Source organism: Camellia sinensis, chromosome 2 (assembly GCF_055761805.1).
Source record: "Camellia sinensis isolate YWXY chromosome 2, ASM5576180v1, whole genome shotgun sequence".
NCBI classification, from domain to species: Eukaryota; Viridiplantae; Streptophyta; class Magnoliopsida; order Ericales; family Theaceae; genus Camellia; species Camellia sinensis.
This window is the reverse complement of record NC_138962.1, coordinates 82,854,506-82,871,772: the sequence shown is the minus strand read 5'-3', so window position 1 is coordinate 82,871,772 and position 17,267 is coordinate 82,854,506. Positions and strand designations below refer to the sequence as shown.

The 17,267-nt window shown below is 36.8% G+C and overlaps 1 protein-coding gene across 4 annotated transcripts in view; it reads left to right on the top strand.

The window, feature by feature from the left end:
- The first annotated feature begins 201 nt into the window (after positions 1-201).
- The window catches only part of LOC114272158 (protein ALWAYS EARLY 2), a 59,079-nt gene continuing 42,013 nt past the window's right edge, over positions 202-17,267 (top strand). For 3 of the 4 annotated variants that reach the window (XM_082914955.1, XM_082914954.1, XM_082914952.1), the window contains exons 1-6: positions 202-407; positions 4,563-4,683; positions 10,057-10,155; positions 12,995-13,057; positions 14,130-14,207; positions 15,327-15,507. In XM_082914955.1, coding sequence (XP_082771081.1) covers positions 4,579-4,683; positions 10,057-10,155; positions 12,995-13,057; positions 14,130-14,207; positions 15,327-15,507 — 526 coding nt within the window. In that variant the 5' untranslated portion in view covers positions 202-407; positions 4,563-4,578. The remainder of the gene's footprint in view (positions 408-4,562; positions 4,684-10,056; positions 10,156-12,994; positions 13,058-14,129; positions 14,208-15,326; positions 15,508-17,267) is intronic. The other variant, XM_082914953.1, reaches the window with a different exon arrangement.

Here is a 17,267-nt window from a genome sequence, read left to right as displayed (position 1 = left end):
TTCCTTATGTCATATATAGATTTGATGTGACACTAACAATTATATTATGATATTAAAAAAAACCTAAAAAACTCACTTTCCAAACTGCACGTAGCATTGTTGGACTACTCATTTTGAAGCCAACCAGATCATTTTTTTCATTTGCCACGTGTACGGTGGGCAAGAGCTAAATTTGAATACGAACCCACCGTGGTTGGTTTTAGATTTTTCTTACTCGGAACAAACCCTCGTTGGTCCCCCAACACTCATATATTCAAGTTTCGCGGCAACGCCTCATTGTTCTACACAGCAACTCTCTATTTGTTTTTTCTCTCTCTATAAATCTCATCCCGACTTCGTTCGTTACTCTCTCTCTTTCTCTCCGAGCGTGATATGCTTGGACTCCAATCTGGGTTACCCCAGAATCGGTAGGTACAACATGTTGGATTTTTAATCTGATCTGTAGATTTAGGGTTTAACAATATTTAAAATTTGAATTTCGTTAATGACATTGTCGTATGTTTGTTTTCTTGGTTATTTTTGATTTTTTTTGGTAATTAATTAATTTTTTTTGATCACTCTCGTAATTGGAAATTTTTGAATCGGTTGTTTGGTGTGTATAAGTTGATACATTTGTATTCTCATGCTTATGTGAACTGATTATCTGGTTTCCTGTTACTTTTGATTTGCTCAGATTGTGATAAATTATTGATTCTTATCTCGAAGTTAAAAAAAAAAAAAAAAATGTATGTGTAGATTGTATACTGGTCTTTAGTTATAGCATTTATTTCAAATCTGTTCAATTTTGTATAATAGTTACTAAAGTTTGATTCTTAGGTTACCCAGTATTTGCCTCATTTGTATTGGCCTTGACTACTTGTGGATTTTGATTCCCTTGGGTTAAAATCCCCTTGAGTTATTAACGTTGTGGTTATTATTGCATAGGCATTTGCAAATTGGTGTGGTCTGTAAAGGCATTTTCCAGAAAACAAATTGTGCTAGGTCTCTTCTTTTGCAGTAGACTATGTTACATGGACTCGAGTACGAGTACGAATGTCGGGTGTGTGTATGTATCTAAAGGTCATAATCATCAAATTATAAATTTAAGGGTATTCGGATTCGGCAAAAATATGTTACATTGGTATAATTTAATCAAGTATGTGAGATGAAATTGTGGTATATGTAACTTATAGTGTCAAAAAGACATTTATAGCAATTATATAATAATTTGTACATATAATAATAATGTTAATTGCAATTATTATTTAAAAAGTGTCTGATGAAAAGTATTTAACACATATTCCGTACCCTTGTCTGAGTGTCGGGTGTACGACACAGTATTTGATTTATATTGAAGAGTCCGTGTAACATAGGCAGTAGAGCTGGCTTAACAGGGTAGATGATGTTGGGGCTTATGTTGCATGCAAATATTTCTATTGGAAAGGTCTCACTTATTCAAAGGTCTAATTTTTTATGACCCTTTTTTTTTGCTCATAAGTAAGTAAACATTGGTAGAAGTAGTGAGATGAGAATGAGTATGTAGATCAGTAAAGACCAAAAAGAATTAATGGAAAGAAATTTTACCATGATGGGGAAATAATTCTCTGGAAAACAAGGCAGAGATTCTGCCCAATGACGTTGCAGACCGTTACACTCTACAGAACCTTGTGTTTTGCTATCCAATGCTGTCCATCTTGTTTAACCTTTATATCTTTCAATAGAGTTGTATTCAGAACTCTGGGCTGAAATGATGGTATTAGTGTGCGATAGTTCAATTGGAGATATCAAATCAAGAATTCAGGATGCTAATTGATTACACAAGATTTGCTTATTGTCTATACTATTAGAGTTATTGATATGCCATAAACTTATAAATAGAAATCTTGGAAATTCGTAAATGCATATGGATAAGAAAGCATCTTTATAGAGTAAGGACTGGAAATATGATTTATGAAGTTGCGAATTGACATGATATTAGATATGGGATAATTAATTAATAAGAACTCATGCAAAAAAATTAATTAAGAAAGAAGAAAGAAAAAATGTGTGAGTGTGTGTGTGTGTGTGTGAGAGAGAGAGAGAGAGAGAGAGAGTTTCTAGGATTTGCAGTTGGTGACTCCAATTAATGAGATTTTTTCTTTGATCAGCAACAAAAGAAAATTTTATTGACAAAAAGAGGAAAAAATGTCCTCTACAAGAAACAATGGCCATTACATCAAAACAAAAGATTAAAAAAGTCCTAAACATCACAAACAACTTTCCAATCTTTGGATAAAAGAAAAAATGAAACCCTTCTAAAATGAGTAGAAGAAGTAGCCCAAATTGATGCCAAATGACACACTTTGTCCCAAAATACATTAACTTCCTTAGTTTATGCAAAAAAAAAATACTTCCTTAAGGCCCTAATTTATTTTATTTTATTTTTGTTTTTGTTTTTGTTTTATTTGGCTAAAGGCCCTAAAAAAATATTTGCATTCCTTTCTAATCAAATTTCTCAGAAAATGGAAAAAAATGACACACCACCATAACACTTTTGCACTTTTCTAACGGCAAAAACCTTGGAAATCAATTAGGAGCTTATTAGCACATTCCCCTGTAGCCACCCAATGAGCGTCGGTCAAACGAAAAAGCTGGTGCCAAAGCTTCGATGCTATGGAACAGTGCAAAAGAAGATGGTTCATTGATTCTCCATTCCTCCTACACATAATGCACCATTGTGGACAAAGAGGGTGATTAGGCCTCCTTGATTGAAATAGATCATTCGTCAATACGCTTCCATGGACCAAGAACCATATAAAGATCTTCACCTTGAGAGGCACAGGCACTTTCCAAATTCCCTTGTGGAAAGGGAAAGAAAGAGCATTTGGCTCATCAATAATTTTGTCAAAGAATGATTTACTTGAAAAAATGCTTGTTGGATGAATAAGCCAAACCCGCTAGTTACTTATTGGAGCTAAGGAAACCCCATTGAGTATAGACAGCAAAGTTGTCCATTTCATATTTTCCAGATCAATAAGATTCCTAGAAAGTTTAAATTTCAAGAAACTGAAGCGACACTAGGAGAAGCCAAAGAAGCCACGGACAGAAATGTTACCAAGCCATCATGTAAAGATGTGGGGAGCCAGAGGCGAATATTCTCTCCATCACTTAATTTCAAAGAAAGGAATCTAGACATTCGTGGAAGAATATGAGAAATGGAATTCCATGGGCAGCAATTGGTACGTCTACTAACCACATGAGAATCCTGCCCGTTAGTTTGAACCCCATACTTATTTCTAATGATGGCATACCATAAAGAATCACTTTCCAAAGGAAATCTCCACCACCATTTTCCAAGCAAGGCTATGTTCCTAGCCACAATATTTTCTATAGTTAGGCCTCCTTTCTCCTGAAGAAGAGAAACCATCCTCCTGTTCACTAAATGATCTTTCTTTTCTTCCTTCTTTCCTTCCCAAAGGAAATCTCTCATTAACTTTTTGATCTTCCTAGCAATCCAAACCGGGATATTGAACAAAGACAAAATAAATGGGGATGCTACTTAACACGGATTGCAAAAGAGTGTAGTTATCACCCCTAGACAACAAAGCTTTCTTTGACCTCTCTAATTTTTGGCCAATCTTTTTAAACACAGGGGAGCTTAAGTCCAAGGATTATCTCCCAAGTATGTAAAGGGAAGTTTTTCACAAGCACAACCTATCGGTACTGCCACCCTCTGAACTCTACTATGGTCCAACCTAATTCGCACAATACTACTCTTGCTTAAGTTGACCAAAGACCAATTCAAAGATTCTCAACAATGATAACAAACAAGAGATCTTACTATCCTCCCCATAAGAGAAAAATTGTTCAGTAGGTCCCACACCACTTTCAATCCCCACCAATAGTGAGACAATCAAATGTGCCCCAAGGGTATTGCGTTATCGTTGTGTGGCTTGAAAGTATCTCTCAACCTTTATTTTTTGGTTTAGAGAGGATTGCCTTTTCGCTATGTGCTTGGACCAGCTGGAATGGTAATTACGCCTTTAAAGGCCTTTTAGACCTCCATAAATTTTCCCTTCCTAAAATTATTCATTGTAAGGAAACTTGTCGTAGAACTGGTTGAAATGGTGCGATGCAAGACCGACTGATGGTTAACCTGATATAAACCAATTTGAGGGCCGGAAAGGAAAATAACAACTATTTTTGTATGAAAAAAAAAAGATAAAATTATGTGTTTAGTTTAGGAATAAAGTCACAGGTTGACCTAAAGGATTTTGATCTATATCAATGTCTTTTGTCAGTTATATCCACAATATAATAGAATTATGCTCCGATATGGTGTTGTTTTTCTGCAGGATTGCGTGTGCCAAACCAAAAAAAAAAAAAAAATGAAGAAAATGCTTTTATTTGATCCCCGAGCTTGTCTTTTTGATTTTTCATAAATTTAAAACTATTATTTTGATAAAACGTATTCTTTAAGTAGAAATTTGTTCTTATGTATTGTTTTTGTTGTTATCATTTTTATTCTTGCACCAACAATTATGAGTGATGTTGGTTTTTTTTGCTTAATGTAGAAAGCTATTAACTCGAGTGATGTTTTACAGATAGAAAAAGTTGGCCATGGCCCCAATAAAGAAATCTAGGAGTGTGGGTAAGAGGTTTATGAACTATACTGAGGTGTCTCTTGATAAAGATGATGGGAACTCGAACAAATCTCGGCAACGGGTGAGTATGGCATCATTTACTTGAAATTTATATGCTTTTTAGACTCCAGAGTCAGTAATTGGTGCTTTCTGTGCCTTTTGATAACAAGTTATACTGTAGCATCTTTTAAGGTCCTTATTTCATGTTTAATATATGCTACTCTCATTTTGAGCTGTCTTTGGTTGGTTGTTGATCATATTGGATGGTCAATGTATTATCACTTCGTTTCACTCATTGTTTGGCTTCAAACTCATTTGACATTTCTGAAGGAACCTTTGTTCTTGATGGGGATTTCTGCATATTCTTGCTAGCTCATTCATCTTTTCTCCTCTTTTTCTTTCCATATCATAAAATATCTTTAAAAGATACAAATGATTATATTTATATTTATACTAACTGATAAAAAAATTATATCTTGTATTGATGGAACTAGTTGTTTGTTCTCCTCTTCAGTGTATTCTTTCATTTTGGTTGTTAGCTTAAGTTTTTCTCAGTTGTTATGTTGCATACATCTCCACTTGTGTCAGGCGTTTTACTGTAGTAATTGTGTGTGGCTTTCTTTTGAATAGAATGCTTGGTTTGGTTTTCAAAAACTTGTTTCATAAATTTTTTTCTAAAAAACAAAAAATTAATTTGGTGAAAGAAATAAAAAAAATCAAAAACACTTATCATTTTTACATAATTTTATCTTTTGGGAGGCTAGAAATAATTTTTTGAATTTTTTTTTATATTTATTTTTATCAAATTAGTTTCCATTTTTTTAAAAAAATTTATGAAAGTTTTTTTTTTCTCAAAAACGAACCAAACAAGCCATGTTCTAAATATTTTTGAGAAAATACAAACAATTGAAGCTCTCCCTTGATTTTGTTGAGTATTTTAATTAAGTGGTTTTGTGTCTTCTGGTATACTAATGGTGTTATCATTTGGCATGGATTGTTTGGATCCCAATAAGAAAGATCAGCAATCTTGCTAAAGGTTTACATGTAGCTATCCGTTGGTGCCTCTTTTAGTTTCATCCATGCACTCATTCGCAAGATCTAGCTTTTCCATCAATCAATTAAAGTTTTTAATAATAACTTTTAAATCTTTACAATGGGTTGATATAGTGAATTTCCCTTTCCAACATTTTCTTCCAAGCCTCCTCTCTTTGATTCCTTGTACTCTCTCATCCATTATTTTCTATTTCTTTCATATAAATTGCCTTTTTAGTTTGAAAAGGCTTACCACACACACTTCTTAGCTTAATTGGGTTAGAATTTAAGGCCTTGTTTGGTTTGTGTTTCCCAAAAATTTTTGGGAAAAATTCTCTACAAATAAGTTTTCAAAAGTAATCAAACCAAACAAATTTTCCCAAAATTTTTTTTCAAAACTTGTTTGGTTTACAAGTTTTCCAAACAAATCTCTCTCTCATACACATCAAATCAATCACTTTTTCCAAAACTCTCGCTCAAAATAATTTTCCAAAACATCTTTTGAAAAAAGCCAAACCAAACAACTTTTCGTACTTTTTATCTCTAAAACTCTTCTCCCAAACTCAAACCAAACATACCCTATGAAAAAATAAACTGATAGAGAGAGAGCATAAATTGTGTATATATTATGATTGATATATTGATTGATGTATTACAAGATTGATTAATTTTACAATTCCTATACAATCTATATATAGAAGAAAATGTGGTAGTAGGTGTAGTGGAGGTGATAGTGGATTAGGTGAAGTGGAGTGTGTGGTGAAGTGGAGGTAGGTGAAGTGGAGTGTGTAGTGGAGTAGGTGAAGGTAAAGATGGGAAATTCTAACAGCCCCCCGCAAACTCAAGGAGGAGAGAAACTAACCAACTTGAGTTTGGAGAGAGTAACAAAACAAGAAAATACATAAAAATAAAAAAAAGATAGGAGACACTGTATGGTCGTGTCAGACCGTTGGTGAAGACACTGTATGGTGGTGTCAGACCGATGTAGAAGACAGTTTATGGGGTCATGTCGGACCGTTGTAGAAGACAGTTTATGGGGTCATGTCGGACCGTTGTAGAAGACAGTTTATGGGGTCATGTCGGACCGTTGTAGCAGACAATGTTGTGACAGTTGTTGTGACAGTTTACGGAGTCTTGCTGGACCCTTGTAGAAACTAACCGGAATCAATGTCGGGACAGTTTATAGAGTCTTGTCGGACCCTTGTAGAAACTAACCGGAATCTATGTCGGGACAGTTTACAGAGTCTTGTCGGACCCATAAAGGAGCTAACCGGAATCAATGTCGGGACAGTTTACAGAGTCTTGTCGGACCCTTGTAGAAACTAACCGGAATCTATGTCGGGACAGTTTACAGAGTCTTGTCGGACCCATAAAGGAGCTAACCGGAATCAATGTCGGGACAGTTTACAGAGTCTTGTCGGACCCTTGTAGAAACTAACCGGAATCTATGTCGGGACAGTTTACAGAGTCTTGTCGGACCCTTGTAAAAGTTGCACCCGCAAAAAGTGTGCCCAAAGTTGTCAAAAAGGCGTGCCATCAAAAGGCGGGCCCAATTCATCAAAAGGTGTGCCATCAAAAGGCGTGTCCATTTTATCAAAAGATGCGCCATGAAAAGGCGTGCCAGTGTGTCGGGCGGCAAGAGGCGCGCGATGCGCGTGGCTGCCTCGGCTATTTAACCATGACAGAGCCTGAGGCCGAGGCAGAAGCAAAAAAACTACGAAATCCTCTGTAAAACTCTTCGTTGTGCTGAGAGAGAGAGGCTGTAACACTGTTGTGCTGAGAGAGAAACTCTGTAATACGCTGTAACACTCTGTTGCCCAGAAAAATGGCCTCGTCCTCGTCTTCCCGTGGACTGCTCACCCTCTTTCCCGACCTCAACGAGTCAACGAGAGAGAGAACTGGTGCGGTGGCACTGGAACCTCAACCAAACACCGCTGGGTATACTCCGTTGAACTTTCCGATGCGGTCTGTGGAGCAAAGAATGGCAGTGCTGTCGGATGTGGAGGCCAATCAGTATACTTTGAAGGTATGTGTGGAAAGCATGACGGCGGTCACAAACCTGTCGAACCGGCTGCAGAGTAGGACAAATGAGGTGCAGCAATTAAACTCCCAGCTGGCTCTGCTCCAACGCATGTATAAGGATGCGCGAGCAGAGATAAGCGTGCTTAGGGCAGAAAACAAGGAGCTGAAGCGGAAGGCCACCGTGATGTTCCGATTTGGAGGGCCGCCATATGCTGCAGTAGAGGAGTATGGGGGAGTGAACGTGCTCGGTGGACAAGGAAGCACTGAGGCAACACCGTCAAGGACTGCCCAGGACGGAGGCAAAAAGAAGAGACCGGCGGAATAGGCGAAGAAGTGAGGTCGATTGGTGGCCGGCTGCAGACAAGAAAACAAAGCTGTTGGTGTTGGTTTGTTTTGTTTTGTTTTGTTTTTTTTTTTTTTTTTTTTTTTTTTGTGTAAAATGGTGATCGGGGTGAACCCCGACATTAATAAAATAAGGTTGGTGTGCAATTCTTCCGCTTCTTCATTCGTCCGCCCTTTTTGTTTGTTTGTTTGTTTTTTTTTTTTTTTTTTTTTTTTTTTTTTGGGAATAAAAAAAAAAAATATATATATATATATTCTATAGACTCTAGTGGAAGAAATGATGGGTTTGGGCAATAGCATAGTGTGAGGGATGTGTAGTCTGACAAATAAAGGAGGGTGGGGTGTAAAGTAAGGAAAACGTGGGTGGAAAAGGAGAGGCTGACAAAATAAAAGAGGTTTTGTGTAGACTCTAATAAACAAAGAGAGAGAGAGTAAAAGAAAAGAAAGGTAACCCAACAAATCTATTATTAATCTGTGGAGCCACAAAGTATGGCCAACAAAGCAGAGGCACTCCCTCGAGCACACTCCCCAGTGGCGAGTTCTGGTCATTACGGTGGCCGACGCAAGAGAGGAGAAGGATGAGAGTGAACATAAGAGGTCGAGGGAATGGGTATGTTGGTAAGACGATGTCGGAAGCAAAACCGGCTACGACTCGGCCGAGATAATTCCATATGCGGACGAGAGAGATGAATATGCGGATGCTCCGAGTTGGGTATCCGAGAGAAGTGCCGATCTGGCCCAGGTTGTCTATGGCGGTGAAAGTCCCTCCGACGCCGCAGGTTGTGGCGACGAAGAGGACCAGCATGACGAAGCTGAACAGCGCTTGGAGGATCGTGGAGTCCTCGCCTCTGTCGGGTGGCCGGAAAAGATGTTGGGCCGACTGGGAGAGGGTGTACAGTGGGTAGATATGGATTAGGAGGAGAGAGAAATGTGGAGGGTGAATGTGGATTTGCAGGGTGTTGGGAAGGAGGTGGCTCTCAGTTGATGAGGGAAGCGAGGCAGTTGAATTGGGTCGATTTTGTTTGAAGACTGGGTCGAGGGTTTCGCGTTGAAGTAAGGTTCGACCCACGATTTGCCTTTGAAATCGGAAGTGGTAGCAAATGGTGGAGAGGATGAAAAAATCATTCTCCGAGAGAGAGCCCATGCGAGAGAGCCGATGATGATGATCCAGGCGGTGTACACCAGTACCACCCACTTCAACGTCATTTGGTTGAATAACCACCTTGAACTGGCAGGTCTTGTCCTTCATAAGGTTGTCCACTGTCTTCCTCCAAGCACGGTCTACTTGGTTGATGGGTGCATAACAGAGTTTGACCATCATGGTCTTGTAGGATGAGTCTGTCCCTGCTGGGAAGGTCTGGTCATATGACCATGTTACAGTCAGTTAAGGTATGTGTAGAGAATAGGTTGAGGTCCGGCGGGCGGCCAAGGCGAGACTGCCGCCCGCCGGTGAAGCAGAATGACTAGGTTGTTAACCTAGCTCTGATACCATGAAAAAATAAACTGATAGAGAGAGAGCATAAATTGTGTATATATTATGATTGATATATTGATTGATGTATTACAAGATTGATTAATTTTACAATTCCTATACAATCTATATATAGAAGAAAATGTGGTAGTAGGTGTAGTGGAGGTGATAGTGGATTAGGTGAAGTGGAGTGTGTGGTGAAGTGGAGGTAGGTGAAGTGGAGTGTGTAGTGGAGTAGGTGAAGGTAAAGATGGGAAATTCTAACACCCTAATTGTCTGGAAAGTTGGCATTGTGATTAAATTGTAATAGCACATTGAGTGGCACTACTTTGCCCCTGTAATATGTTTTGAAAACCAAATACCTTTGATACTTCATGTATTTCTTGTATTTCTGTGTTGGAAACAGTGTGGTTGTCATGTATCTGGTGGTTGTTACTCTGCTTCGCTCACTTTCAGTATCTTACTTTTTTCACCTATACCAAAAGGAAAGAAATTTCAGAATCCAAACTGCTAGTAACAATTTATCTATTTAGAACTTTGAGCTTGTGAAGATATTAAATTTGTTGGCTATCATATTCTTTTGCATAGAAGAGGAAGCTGTCCGACATGTTAGGATCTCAATGGAGCAAGGAAGAGCTTGAGCGGTTCTATGAAGCCTTTAGGAAGTATGGGAATGATTGGAAGAAGGTAATCCATTTTTGTCATCATTATTCAGTTTGCCTTTCTTCTTCTTCTTCTTCTTCTTTTTTTTTTTTTTTTTTTTTTTTTTTTTTTTTTTGTGAAATTGCAAAAAAATGGAATCAAATGCACTGTTATTATAAGTTGAGCTTTTCTTTCATGTTGTGCAGCTATTTATTTGAACTTGGCATGCTTTCTTGTGATGCATAATTTTTCATTTGGTCTTCTATTTTTGTTTGTTTGTCTGTTATGATTATTTTAAATTGCCACCTGGATACAGGACACAAACACACTGACACACAAAATTTTGAAAATGAAGACATGGGCATGGCAATATATTTATATATATAAATTCTTACATATGCTACAACCCCAAGGGGTTGTCGTAGTGGCAAGGCCTTGGGTCTTGGGAGTGTGCTCCCTCCAAGGTTCAGGGATCGAGGTATTAACAATTCCTTGGGGCCATTGGATTGGGGGAAAACCCTTGAATTAACCGTGGTGCACTTGTAGGAAACTCCTTGCCAAGGGCCTGTGCACCCCTAGGGATTAGTCGGACTTTGATCTGAACACCCCAATGCCAATCAAAAAAAAAAAAACTTACATATGCTACTATTACATATGCACATAAATTCAGTTAATATGGTAAATTTCTATATTGAGCCCTTAATTTGTGTTATCTTGGATAAGAAGACAGCGACCAACTTCATCGACATCCAATGTAGTGTAGAAGATGAAGCTTGACAAGTTCATTTTAATTATTATTATTATTATTATTATTATTATTATTTGTTTTTGACTTTGCATTGTATTTTTGGCAAGTAAAATTTTATTGAAGAGAAACGGATAGTACAATGATTTCAATTCAAAAGGATATAACTCGGCATCAGTAATCAAGCTGTATCGCAATCTCCTAGTGTTTAGACCTATCTTTCGTTGACTGATCAATTAGGGTAATAGAAAAGCTAATGTTTTATCAGTAAATTTGCTATCTCTAGTCATTAGAATGGCAGTGTGGAGTCCCCATCGAAGGTACATTTCACCATGAATGACCTCTGGCTTTTATATCATCCATGAATCATGATTGCTTGTGTGATACTAGCAGCGGTGGTGGTTTTGTGATTGAAAAGTCTCTGATTTCTAAGATATTTTCTTAAGGACACAAGTGAAATGATTCCTTTGCTGCAACATCCAGTTTATTTCCAAACTCCACACATCATTTCTCTGAAGCACTGGCTTCCACACTGGCAGAATAGGCACAACAAAAAACAAATTCTGTTGGGATTCTTAAACTGGATCAACTTCTATACGTCAACCTTAGTCTGTCTCCAGTGGCCAGTGGCTAATCTTCCTCTGCATAGCATCCTTGAAATAATTCTGCATTTGGGTATAGTTTGGGGAAACCATGCAATGTTTGGATATGAGCTTTAATAGCCTTACAGGCTGATGTGGCTGTGTTTTCTAGTCTTTGATGGTATCCATTGTATTTTATATAGAGAGATGTTGTCTGTGTAGTAGTGAAGATGGGGAGTTGTTTATAATCTCTCGTACTTCTATTATTCTTTGTTTCAGCCATTTCAAATTTTCTTCTTGAATAATATCAGGAGCTTTTGTTTGTAAAGGTCTCCCTACATTATATGCAATTTCCAAACTTCTAATGCCTCATTTGAAAACATGCTTTTTTAATAACTTTTTGGATTTTGGCTAAAATATGATGTAAAAAAAACTAGTATGTTTGGGATGACTTTTTGGTTTTTTATGAAAAGATGTGCAAAAAGTAGAAAGAAAATAGAATCTTTGACTTTTTGGTATAGGTTGTTGGCTTTTTGATTTTTTTAGTAACTTTTTGACTTTTTGGCTAAAATCACCACTTGCCAAACGAGGCCTAAGTTCTTGGTTAAAGAATCAAGAGGATGGCAATTTCCAAACCACAAGCAGGTGGATTTTCCATCACCAATAATATGTTTGATTAAAGGCTGCCCCATACCTCTAAGTTTCAACACGTTTCTAAAGGTCCAAGAGGCTTCTGAGGGTACTTGCATTCCCCATAAACTTCTCTCTTTTATAACATAGTTATGAATCCATTTTATCCACAAGGAGTTAGTGCTTTCTTACTTGGTCCATAACTGCCAAGTATTGAAGATTTATTCCGCTCTTTTAAACTTCTGATTCCCAATCCTCCTTTTTCTAGAGGTGCACAAACAAAGTCCAAATAGCCTTTGCACCACTTTGTTTAAGCTCAGGTCCAGACGAAAGAAAAAAGAGTATATTCAATTTCATTCAAAATCTTTTGGGGCAATAGAATCAATGAGCTCCAATAATACTTCTCAATATTTCTCTTCATTCTCTGCAGTCTTTAGCTTTCAATTTTGTCTTGTCAATATTAATTGTACCCCCAAATACTTGACAGGAAGTGTACTCTCTGGAATGTTTAGGACTTTACAAGTGTTTCGGTCTTATATTAGAAAGTTCCCACGCCATGCATGTTTGAATGTGGTTGCCATGTTTATAAAATATCAAATTCTTAAATAAAGAAAGAAATATTAGACACTGGGTTGTGTTGGGAGTGTTTGGACCCTTGGACAAGTGTCCAAAGTAAGGAGATTTAAGTTATGGACATGTCCATGAGGTTTAGGACGTCTAGGAGTGCTCTTGTGGTGTCACTGTGTCAATGTTTAATGCGGACGTGACACCTCAAAAGTATCTGTGGTTTTTGGTTAAATATAATGAATATTGGTTCTCGTTAATGGTAACCGATAGTAATGCGTTAATGATTAGAATTACTTTGTGCTAAAGCATGTCATTGTGCCTTGGCATCTTCTTCTGATTTTTAGTTACTGTGAGTTTTCAGGTGGCAGGCGTAGTACGCAATAGATCTGTTGAAATGGTGGAGGCCCTTTACAACATGAATAAGGTATGTTTGGTCCTTATGTCATTATTAATAAATAAATACCTTGATGACTATCAGATGTTTTGTTATAAAACTTCTATGTTTTTCTAATTGTATAGCTATGAACATTTCTGATTGCACATTTTTGTTTATGAGCAAACTACCTTCGTGTCCTGCTTAGTTGCTCATCTTTTGCATAGTCAGTCCCAACCCCGGAGAAAGGATGAGGGTTGTGGTAGTTTGACATACAACATCGACTTATAGTCACAACTTATGAACATGGATTAGGAATCTCACCTGGATTTCCTTCGCTTCTTGCAAATTGTTAAAACTTGATTCTATCGAATTAAAAGGCATAGGTAATTTACAAGTCTCTGGACCTCTCTATTGAATTCAAAGGCATAAACATTCATGGGCTCTTAGACCTCTACTTTTGTTAAAACTTGTACCCCCGAATTGGAAATGTGAAGATTTTATTAGCATGACCATTCTGGAACTAGTAGAGATCACACGAAGACCAAGTGACATATTTTTTTTTGATAAATAAATAAAATGGTGATTAAGACCCAGAAGAAACCCATGTGACTACCAGTAGAACCCATGGTGCAGTGCTTATGAAATTACAGAATGTAATAAACTCCTGTAGGATAAATAAATGTTACCTGTGGCATATTGACCTAAAATAACACTGAATTGAACCCAACTAAAACTAGACTTGATTACATGTATTTCTAAGCATGCTCTATAAGAAAGTTGTCAATTTTCTATTTTAGATAAATATATATATATATATATATATTTTCTTCTTGAATTTAGGTATCCAACACTGCAGTAAAAAAAAAAAAAATGAGAAAAAGAAAAACTGCAGTAAAAATATGTATTTTTTTTTAATAAGTCTGCCATACAAAATGATTTGTCATATTTAAGTATCCAACACTTCAATGGTTCAAATACTTGGAGCTATAAATGTTTTAGTTACTTGCAAACATTCATATTCTTATTGTGGAGTATTAGTTTATGAACAAAGTTGAAATACTTTTGTAATATTGCCTTTGATTTTTGAACATTAACAATTTAGGATGCTTCTGTTTTTCAGGCATATCTAACTTTGCCAGAGGGGTCAGCTTCTGTAGCTGGCTTAATTGCAATGATGATTGATCACTATAATGTCCTGGTGAGCGAAGCAATTAGTTCTTTAGACAATTAAGATTTTTTTTTTATGGCTTTTGTTTTGGAATATATCTCTAGAAGTTCTAAAATTTTTTGCCATACTTTTTTTTATTTTATATTTTATTTTTAATATATATATATTTTTAAAGTTTATGCCTTTCTTTGTTTAAAAGTGTTCTCTCTTTCGTCCATTATAACAAAAGTTTGCATATACTGTACATGCTTAAAATGATTATTGAGTTTATAATTGCAGATAGAAGTTATGTGGGATTAAGGATTTGATAAATTGGTGAGATGTAAAAGTACTGAAATTTTGATTGCTATAGTTTAGAAAGTAGAAAGGAGAAAATTTTGGATTGGGAAAAACATAGATGTAGCTGTGGATATAGTGAATAAATAAGGGGTGTCTGTATGGACCTATAGAAGCAATACTATACTGATGCATCTTAATCAAACTGTAGTTTGGTGATTTCTGGCTTGTATTATTGACTTGTCACGTGAATTTTTGATTTAAATTCAGAAGGTATGTGGGTGGCATGTTTGTTTTATTGCTGCCCAAACATTCTTTCACTATCTTAAACATTTGATTTATATATACATATTTTCTATGATCTGATGAAGATGACATGTTTCATCACCACCACCACATACCCCAAAAAAAGGGGCAAAACCCCTTTATCTTTTCCTGGTTTTGTGTTAGATCCTCCCAATATTTTAGTTATTTTTAAACAGTCCTGGACTTCAAATATGGTTTCATATCCCGTCTGTCCTTGAACAAATGCAATGGTAACATATTTACTGCGCACAAGTATACATAGAAGAATTCTCTTGCACATGACTTGTAGTTTAGTTTGCATTTGTCACTATTCCATCCTTTTTTCTCCATATTCAAGGTGTGGTACAATTCCATCCTATCCTAACTGTATTATGATGACAATATGATTTTAATGTTAGTGATTTATATGAATATGAAGTTTCAGTATCTTCTCTGGCAAGTTTAGTTTGACATCACAACACTTAATCATCTGGTCTAAAGTGGCATGGCTGCCTTCCATTTTTATTTTAGATTAAAAAAAAAAATTAAATTTTTTTGCCCGAGTTCTAAAGAATTATTAATTGACAGGAAGGAAGTGATAGTGACCGAGAGAGCAATGATGCTTCAAGGTTGTCCCGGAAGACTCATACTCAGAAGCGTGGGCGAGGAAAAGTTCAGTCTAATGCATCGCAAGATCTTTTACTATCTCCGTCAATTGCCTCAAAAAATGTTGGATCTTTATCCTTATTTAAGAGAAGGCGCTCTGATGGTAAAACTTTTAGTCTTCTTTTGAAACTAGAAAATATTCTTGGTTATATTTTTTGTGTGTAGAAGTGCTTCTGTCTTGTTCTCCTTTCAATTATAGGGTTCAGAGAGGGGATTTTTCATATTTGAAAGGGTCAATAATTTGCAATGTAGTGATTTGCAGTTGCAGTTGCATTCAGGGACTCGTTGTTTTTAAGTCTTTCTTTCTTTATTTTTATTTTGTTAAACTTTTGTTATGTAAGTGCAATTTTTGATCATATTGAAGTGGAACATAACTAACAGAAGATAGAAGAAGGTAAGCAAAACGGACATAACAAATGCAAAAGAAGAGGTGAGAAGAAACATCGCTAAAAGGATTATAATTGCTTTATTTGGAGAACTAAAGGTTTGGAGGAAATGCTATCATAAAAGCAAGAAATAGGAGAATGATGTAGGAAAGAAGAAGAGAAAATTATTACAAGAGGTTTTACAATGAATATCCTCTTACATTTATCTTATGTCATGTTAGAATTTACCATCACCTACCACCACTACCACCTCACCTACTCCACTAAACCTAACCCACTACACCACTACCACCTCACCTACTCCACTAAACCTAACCCACTACACCACTATCACCATCCACTACACACCATCCACTACACCTACATCTATATAAGGAACCATTTTGTAATAGATTTGTAATAGACAGAAAATATCAACATACAACAATCAATAATACAATTTATTCTCTCTCTATTTCTCTTTGTACATTAAATTTTACATGGTATCAGAGCAGGTTTAGAACCTACTATTTTCGCTTCCCCGGCGGGCGGCAACCTCACCTTCGCCGCCCGCCGGACCTCAACCTATTCCGTTTATTTTCTACACATACCTTCCCATTGTTTTCCAATGAAAATATTTTAGGCCTCAAAGATTCTAACAGGCCATTTCCTACTGGTCAATCTACTGATGGTGTTGGCCTGTTGAAGTGGAGAATGCAAAGTGTAGATGAGTCAGTTGTCCCATTGACGATCAACTGCTGGCCTTCTGTTTCTGGAAATGAAACTTATGTCAGTATCGAGTACGAAGCTTCTTCAATGTTTGATTTGCAGAATGTTGTGATTTCAGTACCTCTTCCAGCTCTTAGAGAGGCACCAAGTGTCAGGCAGATTGACGGTGAATGGAGGTATGACTCCAGATATTCTATTTTGGCATGGTCCATACTTCTCATTGATAACTCAAACCGTAGTGGATCTATGGAGTTTGTTGTCCCTCCTACAGATTCACCAGTTTTTTTTCCCGATTTCAGTGCGTTTCACACTGCTTCTCTCTCTCTCTCACTTTGCACCCACTCTCCCAATACCACCACTATGGCCACTTTCCTGGTCCCTCCTTTATTTTCACCATCATTTCTTTCAAACTTTTCATCACCTACTACCAAGAAATCTTTCTCTTCCTGACCCATCTTTTTATATCCACCACATGGACAACCGACTCAAAATAATAAATATTATCCCAACTTTCATCATCAACCAAACCGTGGGCCACGAAACCTTTTTTTTCATTATTCTTTCTTTGCACAAAAAAAAAAAAAAAAAAAAGAGAGCAGCCGAAGAAGACGAACTGCACGCCAAACTCATTTTATTCATGTCGGGCCTCACCCCGATCACCATTTTACACCAAAAAAAAAAAAAAAAAAAAAAACCACCACAACACACCCACACCCACAGTGGGATTTGTCTTCTCTACTCTGCTGCAGGTCTCTTCTTCTTGCCACCG